Raw genomic sequence first — 16366 nt, 5'->3', positions numbered from 1 at the left:
GCTTTCATACTAGTGTCAGAGGGCGGCTTTCATACTAGTGTCAGAGGGCAGCTTTAATACTAGTGTCAGAGGGCGGACATGTTTTTGAGTGATTTGCTTTGAAGTCATGCTCATTAGAGGACACGTGGCGCACACTCAGGCACACATCCACCATGTGGTGGCAGCAAGATAGACAGCCCAGTTCTTCAGTGTAGTTTGTGTACTGAGCAGTTATAGGACGTTATTTTGCACACAGGTTTTCAGTTACCTGTGTTCAGAGTTTGTGGACAGGACATAACTTTTCTGTCCCTGTACCAGTAATCGATACTTGTCTTTTAGCTGAGAACCACCTTGAATGTCTGGATGAATGGTTCGAGCACAGAGAAGTGAAGGAATAAGCTGTAGTTAGAGCATGTGGGGTTCCTGCGTGGGTTAATGCCTACACTTCCTACCTGTCAGGGTAGTGGTGTGTGTGAAGCCAGCATCTGTGACTGCATACAGTAACATGGCATGTCAAGATACACTTTTGGGGGGTTGTTTCTTCTCTCACCTTTAACGTTTCGTGCCCAGGAGCCCCCTTCCTCCTGTCATGTCTCATGTTCCTTTACAGCATCCATCTCACTTCCTTAAAACTTTTCCCCTTCTCTTGATCCCTTACTTTGACAAGCTATGCCCACTGTACACATGAATTCTGGGATAGATATTAATGTTATAATTTCTAGATCCGTCCATTTTTGTGCAAAATTCCTATGTTCATTTTCCTTGCCATACAGCTCAGAGATACCACTTCTGGGCATGTACTCAAAGGAATTTGTGTCTCACCATAGACACACTTACACATTTGTGTTGATCGTTGTTCTTTTCATAGTAGGGAGGAACTGGGGTTATCTTAGGTGACTGCCAAGAGATGAGTGGATATGGAAGCGTGGGCACATACACAGTGGAGTTTGGTTCAGCTAGCAAGGCCTTTCTGCAGGAGACTGGCTGATAGGACCCTGCCTTTTCTTTTCCTTGCAGTCTTCAAGCAGCGAGAGTGGCGGGAGCAGTAGCAGCAGCAGCAGCAGCAGCATCAACAGCCCAGATAGGGCCAGCGGGCCAGAGAGCAGCCTGAGCCACACCATCCCCGGATCCTGCCCCAGCACCCCCCAGCCGATGCCCGAGCAGTCTGCACTGTGCCAAGGCCCTTACTTCCACATCAACCAGACCCTGAAGGAGGCTCACTTTCACAGCCTACAGCACCGAGGCCGGCCTCCGACATGATGCTCCAGCAGTTTCTTGCCTTCTGTGAAGGGACAGCACTGTGCAGATTGGATATTTCAACTTAATGATTTGTTTTTAAAAGTTGCACACAGAAAAAAAAAAAAATGCCTGTCGGCTTTCAGTCTATATTTGAGTATCGGGTCAGCAGGCGGCTGTTTACTCGGGGTTTTGCTGCACTAGTGCGATTTCAGAGGGGCTTGGGAGCAGTTTTTTATAGGATTCTTTTAGAGGATTCTTTTAAGAGAGGGCATCAGATCTACATCACGGCAGTGTATGAGGAAGTCTCATCTGACCGATTTCCACATCTGTCAGCTAGATGCTGTACTGTATGTAAAGAGCCTCTTAAAAATGCGGGATCTTAATTTTTTTTAATTCAATAAACTAGTAAAGAATATCTAGTTTCCATGAAAAAAAAAAAAAAACCTGTAAGTTTTCTCCCTAAATATAGGAAGCTGACTCAGTGTTGCACTGAAGCTAACTGCTGTACTACCTCTTAGTATGTAGATGTCTGTCTATGGAAATGCTTTCCCTCGGAACACAACAGTCGCCCACTCTGAAGACCATGGAAGTTAAGCACCTTTCCTAGTTGTGGTCTCCATTTTACATTTGAATTTCCAGGGAGAATATCACTTCCATATCTATTTTCTTCTAGTCTGTACCCCAGACGCTATAGAGAACATTGTGCAGTTCTCAAAGTCAAGAAATACCTAGTAAATGTTATGAACTTGCGTATTAACAGCTTAACTGCTAGCTGTTTGCGATGCCCATAGCCAAGGCAGTGGTCAGTGCAGACGAAGTGCAAGCTGCCTGGAAACACCTATGGGCACCCCAGCCCTGCCAGGGGCCCACATTGTCATCGAACTGGAAAGATTGGTGTGGTGTAGAAACATGAGCAGAGGCACCTCTAGGAAAAACAATGTGCTAGTATTTATTTAGAGAGCCTGGGCAGTGTTCCCATGCTACTTGGTCATATTAGAGAGCCAGGCAAGCTTAAATAATGAAGGTGCAGGTGAGTCGTCGTCCTCGCTTGCAAGCTGCCTGAATAAGGAGCCGGGAGGCGTCGTCGGGTCATCTCTGGAAAGTGCCGGGGGGCCAGCCTGCCATATAGATGAAGAGGAAGTGCCTTAAGCGTGCACCCATAGCTTCCTGCCGGTCCCCTTCACTGCACCCCACTCAGAGGCCACACAGCACAGGCAACAGCGCTGAGGAGCCACCGGGGATGGCTCTAGTAAGAAGGCTCTGAGAGGGACGACCAGACCAGAGCAGGTCGCTGTGTGATACAGCTACAGTCTGAAGGAGGCCCATGCATGCCAGGAACAGAGTCAACATGCAGTGCCTTCCATGGTCGCCGCCTCTGAGGGCCACAGCATGGAAGGGCCAGACCTGTGATGTGGGAACTACTGTCATGAAGCCCAGAGGTCACAAAGTAGGTTTCTTTTCCTTTCAGAACTGTTTTCTAGATTTTAAAACCAGATGTTTGTTGGCAAGGAATGTGGGAAAGGCTACTTGACTGGAATTGTAAGTAAGGCAGACAGTGCTATGAGAAGAGAAGCTGTCAAGCACACAGGTACACAACACAATCCAGAAATACCCAGGAGGGCTCCGGCAGGCTTAATGGACGGTGTCCTACTGAAACAAAACATGTATTAATAAAACTGTGCTCAAAGAAGCACATTCCTTCCCATCCATCTCCCACCCAACTAAAGGCACAAGTGAGAACATCTGAAGACAAAGGGTCTTCCCATGCTCTGAGCAGTGTCGGGGAATACAAGAGGCCACCTCTATCGTGTGCTGTGCGGTCTCCACAGCCTGTGGTCTGGCTCTGGGTATATTTCTATTTTGAGGCTATTTGCTTGAGTCACTTGGCATCTTTCTATGAGCTCAAGCTAGTGAAACCTTGTACTCTATTGCGCCGCCATTAAAAGCAGCCTTAGTGCATTGCTGTATGGTGCCTAATTGGTTATTCTACAAGAGCTGGTGGGGGCTGGGGAGCTGAGTCGGGAGGGGTTGGAAGAACCACAGGGCCTCTTGGCACTGACCTGGGCTTGGGTGTCAATGCCTCTGTTGGTCGCTCTCGCCTTCCTTGTGCTTGTCATGCTCAGCGGAAGGAGTCCGAACCTCAAGACATGAAAGAAGATGTCACTTCCGAGAAGAGGCAGTGGCCTGGCAGAGCCTCCTGAGCTACTTACCTGATCTGACTGGAGGCCAGCGGCAGTATGTTATGGGGTTCCTGGGAGTTGAAGGTGCTGCTCCGGGAGGCAAACTGATTCTCTGTGCCCATAACCAAGCCAAATAGAACCTGCAGGTAAGAAGTGGAGGGCATGTGAACATCACAGAGTCACTCACACTTCACTCATGGGTTAATTTTAACCGTTGTTTTTCTTAGTTCTTTTTTTTTTTTTTTTTTTTTTTTTTTTTGAGACAAGGTTTTTCTGTGTAGCCCTGGCTGTCCTGGAACTCACTCTATGGATATATATTTATATAATAAATCCGTAAGTTAATAAAGTAAATAGTAATTCTCTGGAAGATCTTAATTTTTAAAGGTTTTTTTTTTTTTTTTNTCTGTATAGCTCTGGCTGTCCTGAACTCACTTTGTAGACCAGGCTGGCCTCGAACTCAGAAATCCACCTGCCTCTGCCTCCCGAGTGCTGGGATTCACGCCTGGCTTCTTTGTTCCTTTTTAAATTTATTTATTATGTATACAGCTTTCTGTCTGCATGTATGCTTGCAGGCCAGAAGGGGGCACCAGACCTCATTACAGATGGTTGTGAGCCACCATGTGGTTGCTGGGAATTGAACTCAGGACCTCTGGAAGAGCAGACAGTGCTCTTAACCTCTGAGCCATATTGCCAGCTCCAACTTTGTCAAAATTAGTCCTTAATCAGTACCATGGGTGAGAATCTCAAAGCCATGTAGCTCTTTTCTAAAATTTTATTTTTTTTAATATTTCAAGACAGTTTCCCCGTGTAGCCCTGGCTGTCCTGGAACTCTCTCCGTAGACCAGGCTGGCCTCTAACTCATAGAGATCCACCCGCCTCTGCCTCCTGAGTGCTGGGATTAAAGGAACGTGCCACGGTGCCCAGTCCACATTTATATATTTTTTTTTTGTGTGTGTGTGTGAGTGAGCAAGAGATAGAGCAAGCAAGCAAGCACGAGTACCCTCGTGCCCGTCCATTCACATCCACATGCACATGGAGGTCAGAAGATGACTTTGTGGGCTCAGTTTCTTCGGACCTGGGTCCTGAAGTTGGTGGCACTTCCTTTACACACTGGGCCACCCTACTGGCACCCATGGGTTCCTTTTTGTGGGGCCGTGTAAATAAACTTCACCAACCCTCACCTCCAACATGGCTCTATCAGTTCATGGCATTTTACCCAATTCTCTTCTAGGAAATAGCTCTTTTTTTGTACTTCACTCCTGTGCATGGAGGACCCTAGCAGGTTTGTAATCTGTTCTCAAGACCATGTCTCCTCCTCTCCGGTTACACTGAGCGCGGCTGTGACCCAACTTACCGAAGTCCGCTGCACCAGTCGGTTGAGGTTGCTGTTGAGATGCGGTGTGAAGACATCCAGGTCAAAAGGGTCAATGAGGGCCTCCAGCCCATCGGTCATCTTCTCAATTCTGAGAAGAGTTAAACACTGTTCCACACACACTTCAGGACAGGAGACAGCCTAGCAGGATTTTACTACAACAGTAACTCCAGAGGTGGGAATTACCCGGATAAGTTAGTGTTCCTAGACAGTTAGCCTGAAGTGAACGTCTAGTCCGTGCCTGCCACTTAGCAAACAGGCTTGAGGTTCTGCTGACGTCACCTAGTTGTGGAATGTGTTGCCAGGTAGTATTTACCCCACTGCTTACACAGGGACTTGCTGTTTAAGAGGAACCCAATATGCAGGATGTGGCAGGCTTGGGGGCATCTCCCAAAAGATACTTCAGATGGCCTTTAGATGCAGCCATATACCAACACACACACACCACTAAGAGGACTAAGATGCTGCTGGACTACAGCTTAGAGGCACAGAACACCACAGTAAGTTGTTGCCCGCCCTTTAGCATGGCCCCGGGGCTGCCCAAATATTCAGTTCATAGATATTACCACAGTGCAAGATTATGTTTGTTTATTGCTGTCCTGGAACAAGATCTAAATCCTGGACTTGGAAGTATGGCTTCTCCCACCACTATAAAACGGGGAATCCCAAGAGGAACCCTCCTAAGTAGGGTGCTGTCCATTAACTGCATCAGGAAGAGGCTGCCCGGGGGTGCCCCAGCAGGAATAGTCACCTGGAGTCTGCCTTGCTCCGGCCACTCCTCCCCTCTTCCCCCTTGCTGCTCAGAACCATGGTGAGGTAGCGAAGGTCGTAGAGGAGCTGCAGGGCTCGGTTCTGGGTCATTGGAAATGCCCCTTCTTTCTGCAAGGGAAAGCTGGCGGGTGAGGGGTGACTCCTTACGTGGCTCTTCTGCTTGGCACTATAGCTTGGTACAGTTTCAGAAGGTGCTGTTGACACCCACAGGGCCAGGTCTGTCTCAGATGTGCTAAATAGAACCCTGGTCTTAAAATCTTAGAGCATGAGGACTCCCAGGTCTGTGTTCACTCAGAGATGATGCACCTAACCCTCAAGAGACTGGAGGCCCCAGGGAGTTTAGAGGTCAGGTGGGGTGGGGAGGAGGTGTGGGATGTGGAACATTCAGAGGGTAGATGTGGAGGGGCAGGGAATGGAATATGGAGTGTAAAAAATGAATTACAAGCCGGGCATGGTGCACGCCTTTCTTGAAAAACCAAAAGAAAAAAATAAAAAATTAGTTGCAAATAAAATTAAATTAAAAACAACAAAACAAAACAAAATAAAACATCTCAGAGCATGGAAGAGACCCAGCCCTTAAAGGCCGGCTCCATGAAGATGACCATTGCAAAGCGGCAATGCTCAGGACATCACTGGATCCTTCTCTAAGTCAGGAGTGGCCTTTAAATGTTCCCAGTGAAGGAGGATGATTGAAGGGTCAAAGTCACAGGTGCGGTGGGGGCTGAGAGGCTAGGACCTCCCCGTCCATCCTAAAGGGAACCTCTTGGTAGCTTCCACTGTTCCTTATTCTCCCTGCTTACAGTTGATCCTGAGTAGATCCTGGGGTTTAAAGACCTGCCCCGAGCCTGCTTAAGCGAATGGTGGCACTGGGCTCAAAACTCGGCGCTTTTTACGGTGAAAGCTTTACCCTGCCGACCAGACCTGAACAATGAACTTGGTGATGCCACCTGACCCTGAGAAAGAGTCACCCTGCAGAAGTGAATGCCTCTCCTGAGAACATGGAGCGTGGGGTTGGGCTGGGCAATGATTCTAGTCCGAACCCTTGGAACAAACCAGCCAAATCCAAGACAAAGGTCTGTCCGTCTGGATACCGACCTTTACCTGGTTTTCCTCTGTGAGTTGCTCATAGGCAGCTATAACTTGGGCCATGCAGGTCTTTAACATCTCCTGTAGGGTGGCCTTTGGCAAAGCATGGCCTCCAACCCGATTAACTTCCTGGCATAAGCTAAACAGGAAGGACTGTACGTACCAGGATGGCTGAAAGATAAGAACACAGCACACTGCTAAGTGCATCCAGCAGGCCACGTGCATCCCTCACTAAAGCACCTTGACCTCTCTCCAGTTATGCATCTACTTGAAGACCACTCAGCTGCTCCTCAGATGGTCCATGTGGAAATGGCTTTCCAAACCAGTCTGCTTCCCCAGAGCTGTTGGCTCCCTCTTGCAGCCCAAATACTGACAGTGGGATGAACTCACCTGAGTAGGGAGGCGGATCTTAGACGTGACACTGCTGCCAGACTCTGTCTCCTCTTGAATTTCTAGTTCATCCCAATTGGTGGCAGCGGCCAGGACCGAGCCAGCATCACTTAGAAGCAGTGATCGAGTGAATCCACAAATCAGAAACTGGTGGTAAAAAGAGAACGGCCACGTTAGTTCCCCAGGGCTTTTGTAGTGTTGGTTTAAAAGGACCAGTGTGTGGGTGGTAGGCAGCCAGCACTTTCCTGGCAAGTTAACAATCACCAAAGGAGTAGCTGCTTGCCATTGTAGTGATGCCAAGTGTCACCCCGTGGGAGACCAGGGATGGGCAGAAGACTGGTACTGACAGAAGAGCAAGAAGCAGGGTTCCCTGGCCAGCTTGGCAAGAGGAAAGCATGCTGTAAAATCTAGGCTGAGGAACAGGAAAGATCTTCCATCTGAGCTGCCTCGCATACATGCTATAGCAGCCATGAAGTAAGCATTACTTGTCTCTAAACCTCATCGAGGGCAGCAAGACCAAGAAGCCCTGTGACTCACTTCCACAAGCGCCGAGCTCCAGACCCGGTAGGCCATGACACTCTGTTGGAGCAGGACTTCCTTCACTTCCTGCCACTGGGTCTGCGTGGGGAGGACATCTTGAGCTTTCCCCTTTCCCTGCTTTTTTAGAGCCCTTGCCTCCCTGGCAGGTTTCTCAGAACCCCCGCACTTTCCCACAATACACTGCTTCAGGTGAGGGCACAGCTCTCCCAGGGACTGGCAGAGTCTGGCCATGAAGAGGACTGCATGCAGCTTGGTGCTGTGAAGGACATCCTTTCGGTCCCGTGTGACTTCTTCAATGGTCCGCAGCTCTGCCTGGATGCAGCCCACAACGGACTTGATGCAGGCCACGGACTGCACACGCAGCATGTCCTGCACGGTCCCAGCATCTGCGTATCTATCAAAGGCAGAGTTCTTAGCCTGGTGCATAGGGGTGGTATCCTTGAGCAATGGTGTGTCACTGGAGGGAAGGTAGGTCAGGAGGTCGTCCAGTTTAACCTTCAGCTTAGAATCCAGGGCAGAACAGAAGTTCTGGACACAAGGGCTGATAGCTTGGGCTTTCATGGAGAGGCCACTACTGGCAAACTGAGCCCGGTTTGCTACACTGACCCAGGCAGCATCAGAAGGCAGATCGCTGGGGCTCTCAGACCAGAGGAAGAGAGACATGTTCTGCTCAAAGTGGACATGCTTATTCGATGTGGAGTTGTTGGTGTCCAGTTCCTGCAAAGCTGAGACTAGAAGCTCTTTGGAGCTGTTGGAGATGGATTCAAAGCCTTCTCTGGTCAGTGTCTGTAGAGAAGGAGAAGAGAGTTTTAGCCATCGTTACTTAATGGAAATCTCCAAATGAGTTGAAATGATAATTTATCCTGGCATTCAGAACATTCTCTTCCACACTCACAGTGACCATTTGAAGCCTGACTGTGGAATGCCCACAGGTTCAGGTGTTAACAGCTTGGTCTCAGTTGGTGGCACTACTTAGGGAGGTTATGACAACTTCTGGAGTGGGCTTAACTAAAGCAAGAGCACTGGGGTGTGTTCTGAGGGTATGTATCTGTCCCTGCCCCCCAACTCCATCACATCTGCTTTCTGTCTGTCATGAGGTGAGGCTTTACCACATACTCAGGTCACGAGCTCTGTCTCACCACTGGCTCCTAAACAGCCAAATGACCATGCACTGGACTCTCACAACTCTCAGCTAAAACACTACATCATTCTCAGGTTATTTCTGTCAGCCATTTGGTCACAGTGATGAGAAAAAGAACCAGTACCATCAACACAGTGTGGCAGAGAGCAAAGACAGCGTCACTGAGCAGCACCCCACAAAGCCTGCTCTCTCTTCTACCTTTAGGAACTCTAGATTTGGTGAGAAATAGGGAAAGAGGGCTGGGGAGATGGCTCAGCGGTTAAGAGCACTGGCTGCTCTTCCAGAGGTCCTGAGTTCAATTCCCAGCAACCGCATGGTGGCTCACAACCATCTATAGGGGGATCTGATGCCCTCTTCTGGCAGAAGGATGTATATGCAGCAGAACACTCATTAAATAAATAAAATTAAAAAAAAAAAAAAAGAAATAAAAAGAAATAGGGAAAGAAAACGTTCAATAAATGAGGGAGGTTTTAACATAGTCAAAAGGCCACATGAGGCTCGAATGTGGGGTGGTCCAAGTGATGCCCACTGTACCTGTAACCGATCCAGGAAGAGCTGCTGCATCAGGTCCTCCCAGAACAAGAGCGGCTTCTCCAGAAGCCGCTGACACACCACCTCCCAGCTGTGACTGGCAGACTCGTTGGTGAGCAAGTCCCATATGGCATCTCTGATGCCCGCCAGACCCTTCATGCTCTTCACGTACATAAGCAGACTGCCAATGCCATTTTTAATGTCTTCATTGCACCTGTAACAAGACCACTTTCCTTAAGCTGCACTGGGTCCATGACTTTTGTTGTATTTCTTGTTTTTTTGATTGACTATGTATTCCTGACTGACCTGGAACTTGCTATGTAGTCCAGGCTGGCATCAAACTCAAAGGGATCTGTCTGCCTCTGCTTCTGGAATGCTAGGATTGAAGGCGTATGCCAGCACACCTGGTATTCATTTGTAGTTTTCACATCATTGTTAAGAAAAATTCTTATGGCTCCCTTTGAAACCTCTGACCTGAGTTGGCACATTTCTAGCTGGACACGCTGGGAGCCTGTAGTACTCTTTGGTTTTTGTTTTTGTTTTTTTCTTTCGAGACAGGGTTTCTCTGTGTAGCCCTGGCTGTCCTGGAACTCACTTTGTAGACCAGGCTGGCCTCGAACTCAGAAACCTACCTGCCTCTGCCTCCGGAGTGCTGGGATTAAAGGCGTGCACCACCATGCCTGGCTAGTACTCTTAGCACACCAGGCCAACTTTTGTCTAGAGCCTCGTGGCACGGCATCAGAGCCAACACTTAAAACAAAAACTCAGGGTATTTGGTACTTGAGCATAAGGAGAAAAACCTTTACTTAACTGTTATGGAAAATAATTATCTTTTAAAAGACTTTATTTCAAAATGTGCGCGCGTGCGCATGTGTGTGTGTGTGTGTGTGTGTGTGTGTGTGTGTGTTNCTTTTAAAAGACTTTATTTCAAAATGTGCGCGCGTGCGCATGTGTGTGTGTGTGTGTGTGTGTGTGTGTGTGTGTGTTCGCGTGTGTGTGTGTGTGTGTGTGTGTGTGTGTGTGTGCACACAGGTGGACATAAATGAATGGAGGTGCCCTCCAAGGTCAGATGCAACAGCACCCCTGGAGTTGGTGTTAGGTAGGTGAATGTGATCTGCCTGAAACAGGCTCTGGGAACTGAACCCAAGTTTTCTGGAAGAACAGCAAGTGCTCTTTAACTGCTGAACCTTCTGTCTAGCCCACAGAAAAAATAGCTTCCCGATTCTCCCATTGTAGGTACTAAGGGTCCACAGGTAGCAGTGTACCCTGAGAGGGTAGTGGGCATGTGGCACATTACCCCATGACTGAGAACCAGCTTATGCCTCCCAGGTGTGGTCACTTTGAAGGCTGCGTGCAGGTCAAGCCTCAGGGGTGCTTCCTGCCTGCTTACATGTCGATCCATTTCTGCAGTGTGTCTTTCAGGTACTCCTGGCTGATGGGATGTGCAAGAGTTCGGAGCGTGGGCTGGAACTCGATAATGGAGGCAGGCAGGTGTCTGAACCAGCTGCACAGCTTCATCTCCCCTTGGAGGGCACCAATGCCCTTTCCTAGAGAAAAGAGCAAGTGAGAAGAATCCAGGCTGGGCTTTGAATAGCATTTTGAGAATTACAAACCCACGCGGGAATCTCAAAAAATCTAGAAGTGTCACCCACCCCACCCACCCTTGAGAAGGTGAGTCAAGTCAGGAAAAGGTTAGCTAAAGGAAGTACAGGGCACGCCAGTCCCTGTGCACAGCAGCCTCCCCATACTCTACCATCCTGCTGGTTAAGAACAGTACAGGCCAGGAGGGGAGAATGGAGGGTAAACAATTGTGTGTGTGTGTGCGCGCGTGTGTGTGTGTGTGTGTGTGCGTGTGCACGCACACAAGCGTGTTTGAGGTGGGGTCCTGCCATGGTCTCCAAGCCTGAGCTCTAGTGGTCACCTTGCTTCAGGCTTCTGAGTAGCTAGGTGTATAGGTCCATGCCACTGTGCCCACCAGTCACTGACTTTTTTTTTTTTTTTTTTTTTTCCGAGACAGGGTTTCTCTTGTAGCTCTTGGCTGTCCTGGAACTCACTCTGTAGACCAGGCTGGCCTCGAACTCAGAAATCTGCCTGCCTCTGCCTCCCAAGTGCTGGGATTAAAGGCGTGCACCACCACTGCCCAGCTTCAGTCACTGACATTTTAATAACAGAGCTTAAATTCCCAAAGTGTAGGCTATCCATTTCCCTCTCCTTAGCATCCTAGGTCACTTGAAGACCCAAGGGAACAACCACTGCCCATCTCTCCTGCCTGCTGAGTCTCTTGGTCACCGGCAGGCTTGGGCAGTGCCTCAGGCAGTGCCTCTCACTGTTCTCTTGAAGAGGCCGCTCTGTTTGTTTGTCTGTTTTCTATGGCAGGGCATGCCAGTCAGCACTCACCTTTCATGAAAGGGATAAATCAGTACATCCCAGCCTGCAGGGGGCGGTAGGGTGGTGGTGGGCTGTGTGCATGCCTCAAGGCATAAGAAAGGGGTTTGACTCCGAGATGAGCCCCTGGGAGTAAGGGTCCTGTCCTCCTTTCCTTCTACCTTAGCTGTTTCCTTTGCTGACTTTGCTGGCGGTTCCACCAGACCTTGCAGCCCTACTGTTATAGGAGTCTGTCTCAGTCTTTGCTCACTGATACATCCATCCTCGTGGGTACAAATGCTGTCTCTGGGGATACCTGCTCACTCCTCAGCCCCATTTCTCAGTGTTCTCCAGGGTCCCACCTGCAAATGGAAATCCATCCCAACCCCTAAACCAGTCCCTCTCGTAGTTAATGCAGACCCCGCTCTTCTCACCAGTCCCTCTCGTAGTTAATGCAGACACTGCCCTTCTCACACGCTCCCCAGACATACCTTCATCTCTAGTCCTCTCAACAGAGATCGACTGGCCACTCAGCTTCATCTCTATGGCCCCCTTCTAGCCCAAGTCCTCATCCTATGTCTGACTCTGGGCCATGGTGATAGCCTCCTGTTAGCTCTCTGTCCTGCAGGACACCACTGCCACAAAAACATTTAATTATATCTGGATAAATGCTACTCCAAAGAAGTCTGGGATGCAGAGGGAGCACACTAAGCCTACAGGGAGGAAGGATGCATTTCTTTGTATAAAGCCCAACCTCCCATCTGGCCCATTCAGCTGCACTTCCCCTGACCCCTGGCCATGCCTCAGCCCTCTTCTCACTAGATCCTCCCCTCACTTGAGAAACCTCCTGCTGGCACTTCAGCTCCTCAGTTATACTGACACCCTCATCTCAGGTCTCAGAACCTCATCTTTGATACATGGATCTCTCTCCCCTTCCTCACACGCTAACTCCTCTCCACCTTCAGTTTGGTTTAACATCACTCTCCCCGGGAAAGTCCTCCTTGGCTTAGGGAGATCCTTCCAGTGTTCCTAAGCAACTGATACCGTGCATTTACAGCAATGACTACTGCTGACATCAAACAGAAACCCCACACGCACCCCTGAAGGTTCAGCACCTCCTTTTACAACGAAGGTATGCTATCCACAGAGCAGGGGTCTGCATCTTCCCAGTTCAGTGATTTATTGCCAGAGCATGATGCAGGAGCTAGGAAATGGCAGATCGGGTGAACGAATGAGGGAAAAGGTTACAAGCTCACCAGTGGGATGCTGCCTTGTGACTGTCTCCAGGGTGGAGAAGAGCAAGCCACAGGGCAGGGATGGGTCGGGCAGCACGCCTTCTGGTAGGGTGTAGAAAAGGGCATGAGCCTGGATCAGGGTGGTAGCCAGCAGCTCCACCAAAGAGCAGATCTGGGCCTTGATGCCAGCACCTGTAAGAAGAACGCACCCTCTTGTAACCAGTTCCCTTTAGCAAGGATGAACACGGACCGCTGCCTCGGGTTCCCTTGGTATACACTGCTCCATTCATTCCCTGTCGAAGAATCCCATTTTAGAGAGAGGCACACCCACCGTGATGAGGCTGGTTCAGGAGTGTCTGGATAGTCGCCTTTCTGGCCAACAGGAAGTCCGTGAGGGCTTGGCGTGGAGAGCTCTCCTCCAAGAGCATTATGGAGCAGAGGGCTTCGGCCACAGCCTGGTCCGACACAGCCTGGCATTTGAGCAGCATCTTGCTTTCATGCAAAATAGTTGACCTAGAAAGACTCACAAAGGTCAACATGGAGTAGCTAACATCTGGGATGAAGTGGCTCAGTGTATAAGGAAAAAAGACAGACCCCTGTGACACTGTAGGGGTTCAGTGAGCTCCGGGGCTACCAAACTTACCGGAAGTGGCTGGCTGCTGCCACCTGGCGGATGAGGATGGGAAATCTTGAGAGGATGGGGCTGTATCTGGAGCTAGAGGAGTCCAGCTGCAGCAGGCTATGCAGGTGACAGCAGAGCAGGTAGAGCTGTGTGGCCCGGAGGTGCTGCGAGGCCTCCATGGCGCTCCAGATCTTCTCGGGGATCTCCAGCAGGAGCTTAATCTGGGCGGCCATGCTGTAGAATTTCTCGGACGGCGGCTGTGGCTGAAGGGCAGAAGACCGTCAGAAGAGCAAACAAAAAGGATAGCTCCGTTTACACAGGCTTGGGGAGACGTTGGGGGAAGGCTTTAAGATCTCAAGCTTTTCCGATTCCAGCACTCAGGGGGCAGAGGCGGGCGGATCTCTTGTGAGTTAGAAGCCAGCCTGGTCAACAAAGTGAGTTCCAGGCCAGCCAGGGCAGCACAGAGAAACCTTGTCTTTAAAAAGAAAACAAAAACCTGACGTTTTCATTAAGCCACACTCAGTACCACTCGGCTTGTAGGCACTGATGCCTGACCAGATGGCATCTCACCATCTGGTTATCGGTATGAGGGAGGGGCACCTCGCCATCTGGTAATCGGTGGGTGGAAGGGAGGCTTCGAACAAACTTCCTTTCCTTTCTCTTTAAGGGCACCAAAGATTTCTCGTTGACTGTTCTTTACCACCCCTGCACCAGATCTTCATCTGGCTGAGTCTTCAGGCCTCTCATCTGCCCTCTCACCTCGAGTCCGCCTTCAGTAGTGGGGTGTGGGGTGCAGGTAAAGGAGGGGGACTAGCTTTGGCTCGTTTGTGTGCCTCCCCATCCGCTATGGGAGGCAAGCAGGCCCGCAACAGACGTCAGATGCTAACAGTTTGATCTCAGACTTCCCAGGCCCATTACTTCGGGAAAATGAATGTCTACTCTTTATGAACTATCCAGGGTTCAATCTTTTTGTTACAGCAGCATAGCTGGCCAGAGACGTCAGTGTTCCAAATCTCAGTTGTCCTTACAGGGGAGGAGCCACACCTAACTCGCTCCTTCCTTCCGAACTATTATGTTAAATGGACATGTAGTGACTAATCACCTTTATGCTAAACTATTTTCTACTGCCATTCTAAATTATTCATATTTTTTAAAATTCCACTTCCCATGGATTTATTTCTTTAATTAGAATGTAAACTTCAAGAAAATCTTGGGAGGCTCCTGTTTATGATTTGAACGGAGAGGGCATTCCCCCAGAAATGCACCAGCCATAACTATGAAAATCAATACATCTCTAAGACTGGGCCTACATAGTTGAAGCTGGCCAGTTAAGTCTGTCCATTTGAGAAGGGGGCTGTACTTAATGTGTAGCTTAGGGAGCGACAGGCCGACAAAGTTCCAACCTTCTTTGCACACGTTCATTATACTACCCTAGTTTTTTTGGCTTGGGTTTTCTGAAACCCAGGTAGCCCAAGAAAGCTGGCTCCACATGTGGGTTAGTGTGCTTTTGTAATTTCTTCTTCTGTTACAGTAAGTTCTCCTAGTTTAAAACTATTTACCCTCGGCGCCCCTCTGCTCATTCCTAAGCCAACACCCAATGCCTAGCTAGACGTGCTTCCCACCCCTTCGATCCGCATCGAAGGGGTCTTAAACTTTGTTTCCTGGGAGGACGTCAGGATGCCCCGCATTTTCTAAACCAGCCTAAAATGAAACTGTTCGCCTATTAAAAGCGGGAGGGCCTGGCGGCTGAGGCTACCCTCCCCCAATTCTCTAGGCTCGGGCGCTCAGGGTGGGATGGGGAATGAATGAATGACTTTGACAGGAAGGTGTGAGCGAACGGGAGAGATCTGTTCTTGACAGTCGAGAGACCCCTGGCGTTTTCAGCTAAAAGGGAAGGAGAGCGCAGTGAACCCACGGGAGGCGAGGGAATCGTCCGGAAGTCCGGGAAGGCTCCCGGAGCAAGAGGCCGGCTGACTTTTCGGCAGCGGATCAGCGTCCCGAGGAAGGCCCGCAGACGCCTCCCCGGAGCCCACGGCGGCGTGAGGGGCGGGCTCCTCCGGCGGAAGGTGAGGGGTGGGGTCCGCCGGGGGCGGCGGGACGTGGCGGGTTCGGATCCCGGACTGACCTGCGGGGCCCGTGGGACCCGGGGCGCGGCGGAGCCGGCCTGGCGGAGGCGGGCGCAGTATTGATCGGTAGCCTGCACGGCGTCCACCAGGCCCTCGGCGCAGCGGCGCATCTGGCCGATGGTGTCCGCCGCCTCGATCAGGTCGCGGTACCGCTCGCCCACCATCTGCCGCAGCTCCTCCTTCTTGTGCTCTATCTCGGCTCGGACCTGGCGCTCTAGTCCGCGGATCTCCTCCGCTCCATGCGTCTCGAAGAGCGCGTTGGGATCGCGCAGATCCAGCCGCTTCAGCGCGGAGGAGGCGGCGGTCGCGGCCGCCATGGTGCGAAGCCAGGGATCCGCCGGCCGCTTCCGCCTGCCAGCCCCGCCCCGCCCTCCCGCCATCGTGGATGGGGGCGGAAGTGCTTCCGCCAGGTCGGGAGCCTCGGTGGTCCCAGGGACTGAGCCTCGGTGGCAGTGCTGCTCTCGAGAGCTTATTTTTTACTGTTACAATCTCCCTTCCTCCCTTCTCTCCCCTTCCCTCTTCCTCCCCATTCTCACCCTGTGTAGGGGGCGTGCGTGTGACAGAAACGGATGCACGCGGAGGTCACAAGTTGCAGGAGGCTCACTCCTGCCGTGAAGATCCCAGTATAGAATTTTAGATGGAATTGTATCGGCTTTGGCGGCAATCGCCTTTGCCTGCTGTGCCATCTCGCCTGCCCTGAGCGCTCGTTTCCTTAGAGAAGCGAAGTAGTTAAGGTTGCAGAGCAGAATCTGTACTTGCTGGTCAAAGTCTTAGTGGCCCGGAGCCCCTT

The 16366-nt window shown here is 50.5% G+C and overlaps 3 protein-coding genes across 6 annotated transcripts in view; 2 read left to right on the top strand and 1 right to left on the bottom strand.

Moving 5' to 3' along the window:
• Fam104a (family with sequence similarity 104 member A) overlaps positions 1 to 2097 on the top strand; it is a 22088-nt gene extending 19991 nt beyond the window's left edge. Inside the window, exon 3 of one of the 2 annotated variants that reach the window (XM_021214005.2) lies at positions 997 to 2097. In XM_021214005.2, coding sequence (XP_021069664.1) covers positions 997 to 1239 — 243 coding nt within the window. In that variant the 3' untranslated portion in view covers positions 1240 to 2097. The remainder of the gene's footprint in view (positions 1 to 996) is intronic. The other variant, XM_021214006.2, reaches the window with a different exon arrangement.
• A 47-nt stretch (positions 2098 to 2144) lies between these two features.
• On the bottom strand, positions 2145 to 16278 carry Cog1 (component of oligomeric golgi complex 1). 3 transcript variants are annotated; one of them, XM_029545676.1, is made up of 15 exons: positions 15576 to 15908; positions 13472 to 13713; positions 13160 to 13341; positions 12850 to 13020; positions 10620 to 10776; positions 9233 to 9443; positions 7555 to 8343; positions 7018 to 7164; positions 6637 to 6798; positions 5522 to 5649; positions 4753 to 4861; positions 3429 to 3538; positions 3279 to 3357; positions 2831 to 2865; positions 2249 to 2336 (listed from the first exon to the last, which is right to left on the bottom strand). In XM_029545676.1, the coding sequence occupies exons 1-14, from the start codon at positions 15891 to 15893 to the stop codon at positions 2851 to 2853; spliced, it is 2820 nt and encodes a 939-aa protein (XP_029401536.1). In that variant the 5' UTR covers positions 15894 to 15908; the 3' UTR covers positions 2249 to 2336; positions 2831 to 2850. The 3 variants fall into 3 exon arrangements, with proteins under 3 accessions (XP_021069659.1, XP_029401535.1, XP_029401536.1); XM_021214000.1 differs by lacking the exon at positions 2831 to 2865 and having other exon boundaries at positions 2145 to 2336; positions 15576 to 16278; XM_029545675.1 differs by lacking the exon at positions 2831 to 2865 and having other exon boundaries at positions 2145 to 2336; positions 6643 to 6798.
• Positions 15380 to 16366, top strand: part of Slc39a11 (solute carrier family 39 member 11) — a 420215-nt gene continuing 419228 nt past the window's right edge. The window contains exon 1 of the mRNA XM_029545678.1: positions 15380 to 15516. The gene's annotated coding sequence lies outside the window, so the exon portion shown is untranslated. The remainder of the gene's footprint in view (positions 15517 to 16366) is intronic.

The sequence above is a fragment of the Mus pahari genome, chromosome 14 (genome assembly GCF_900095145.1).
Source record: "Mus pahari chromosome 14, PAHARI_EIJ_v1.1, whole genome shotgun sequence".
In the NCBI taxonomy this organism is placed as follows: Eukaryota; Metazoa; Chordata; class Mammalia; order Rodentia; family Muridae; genus Mus; species Mus pahari.
The sequence above is the reverse complement of the archived record's forward strand: the minus strand, read 5'-3'. Positions and strand labels throughout refer to the sequence as shown.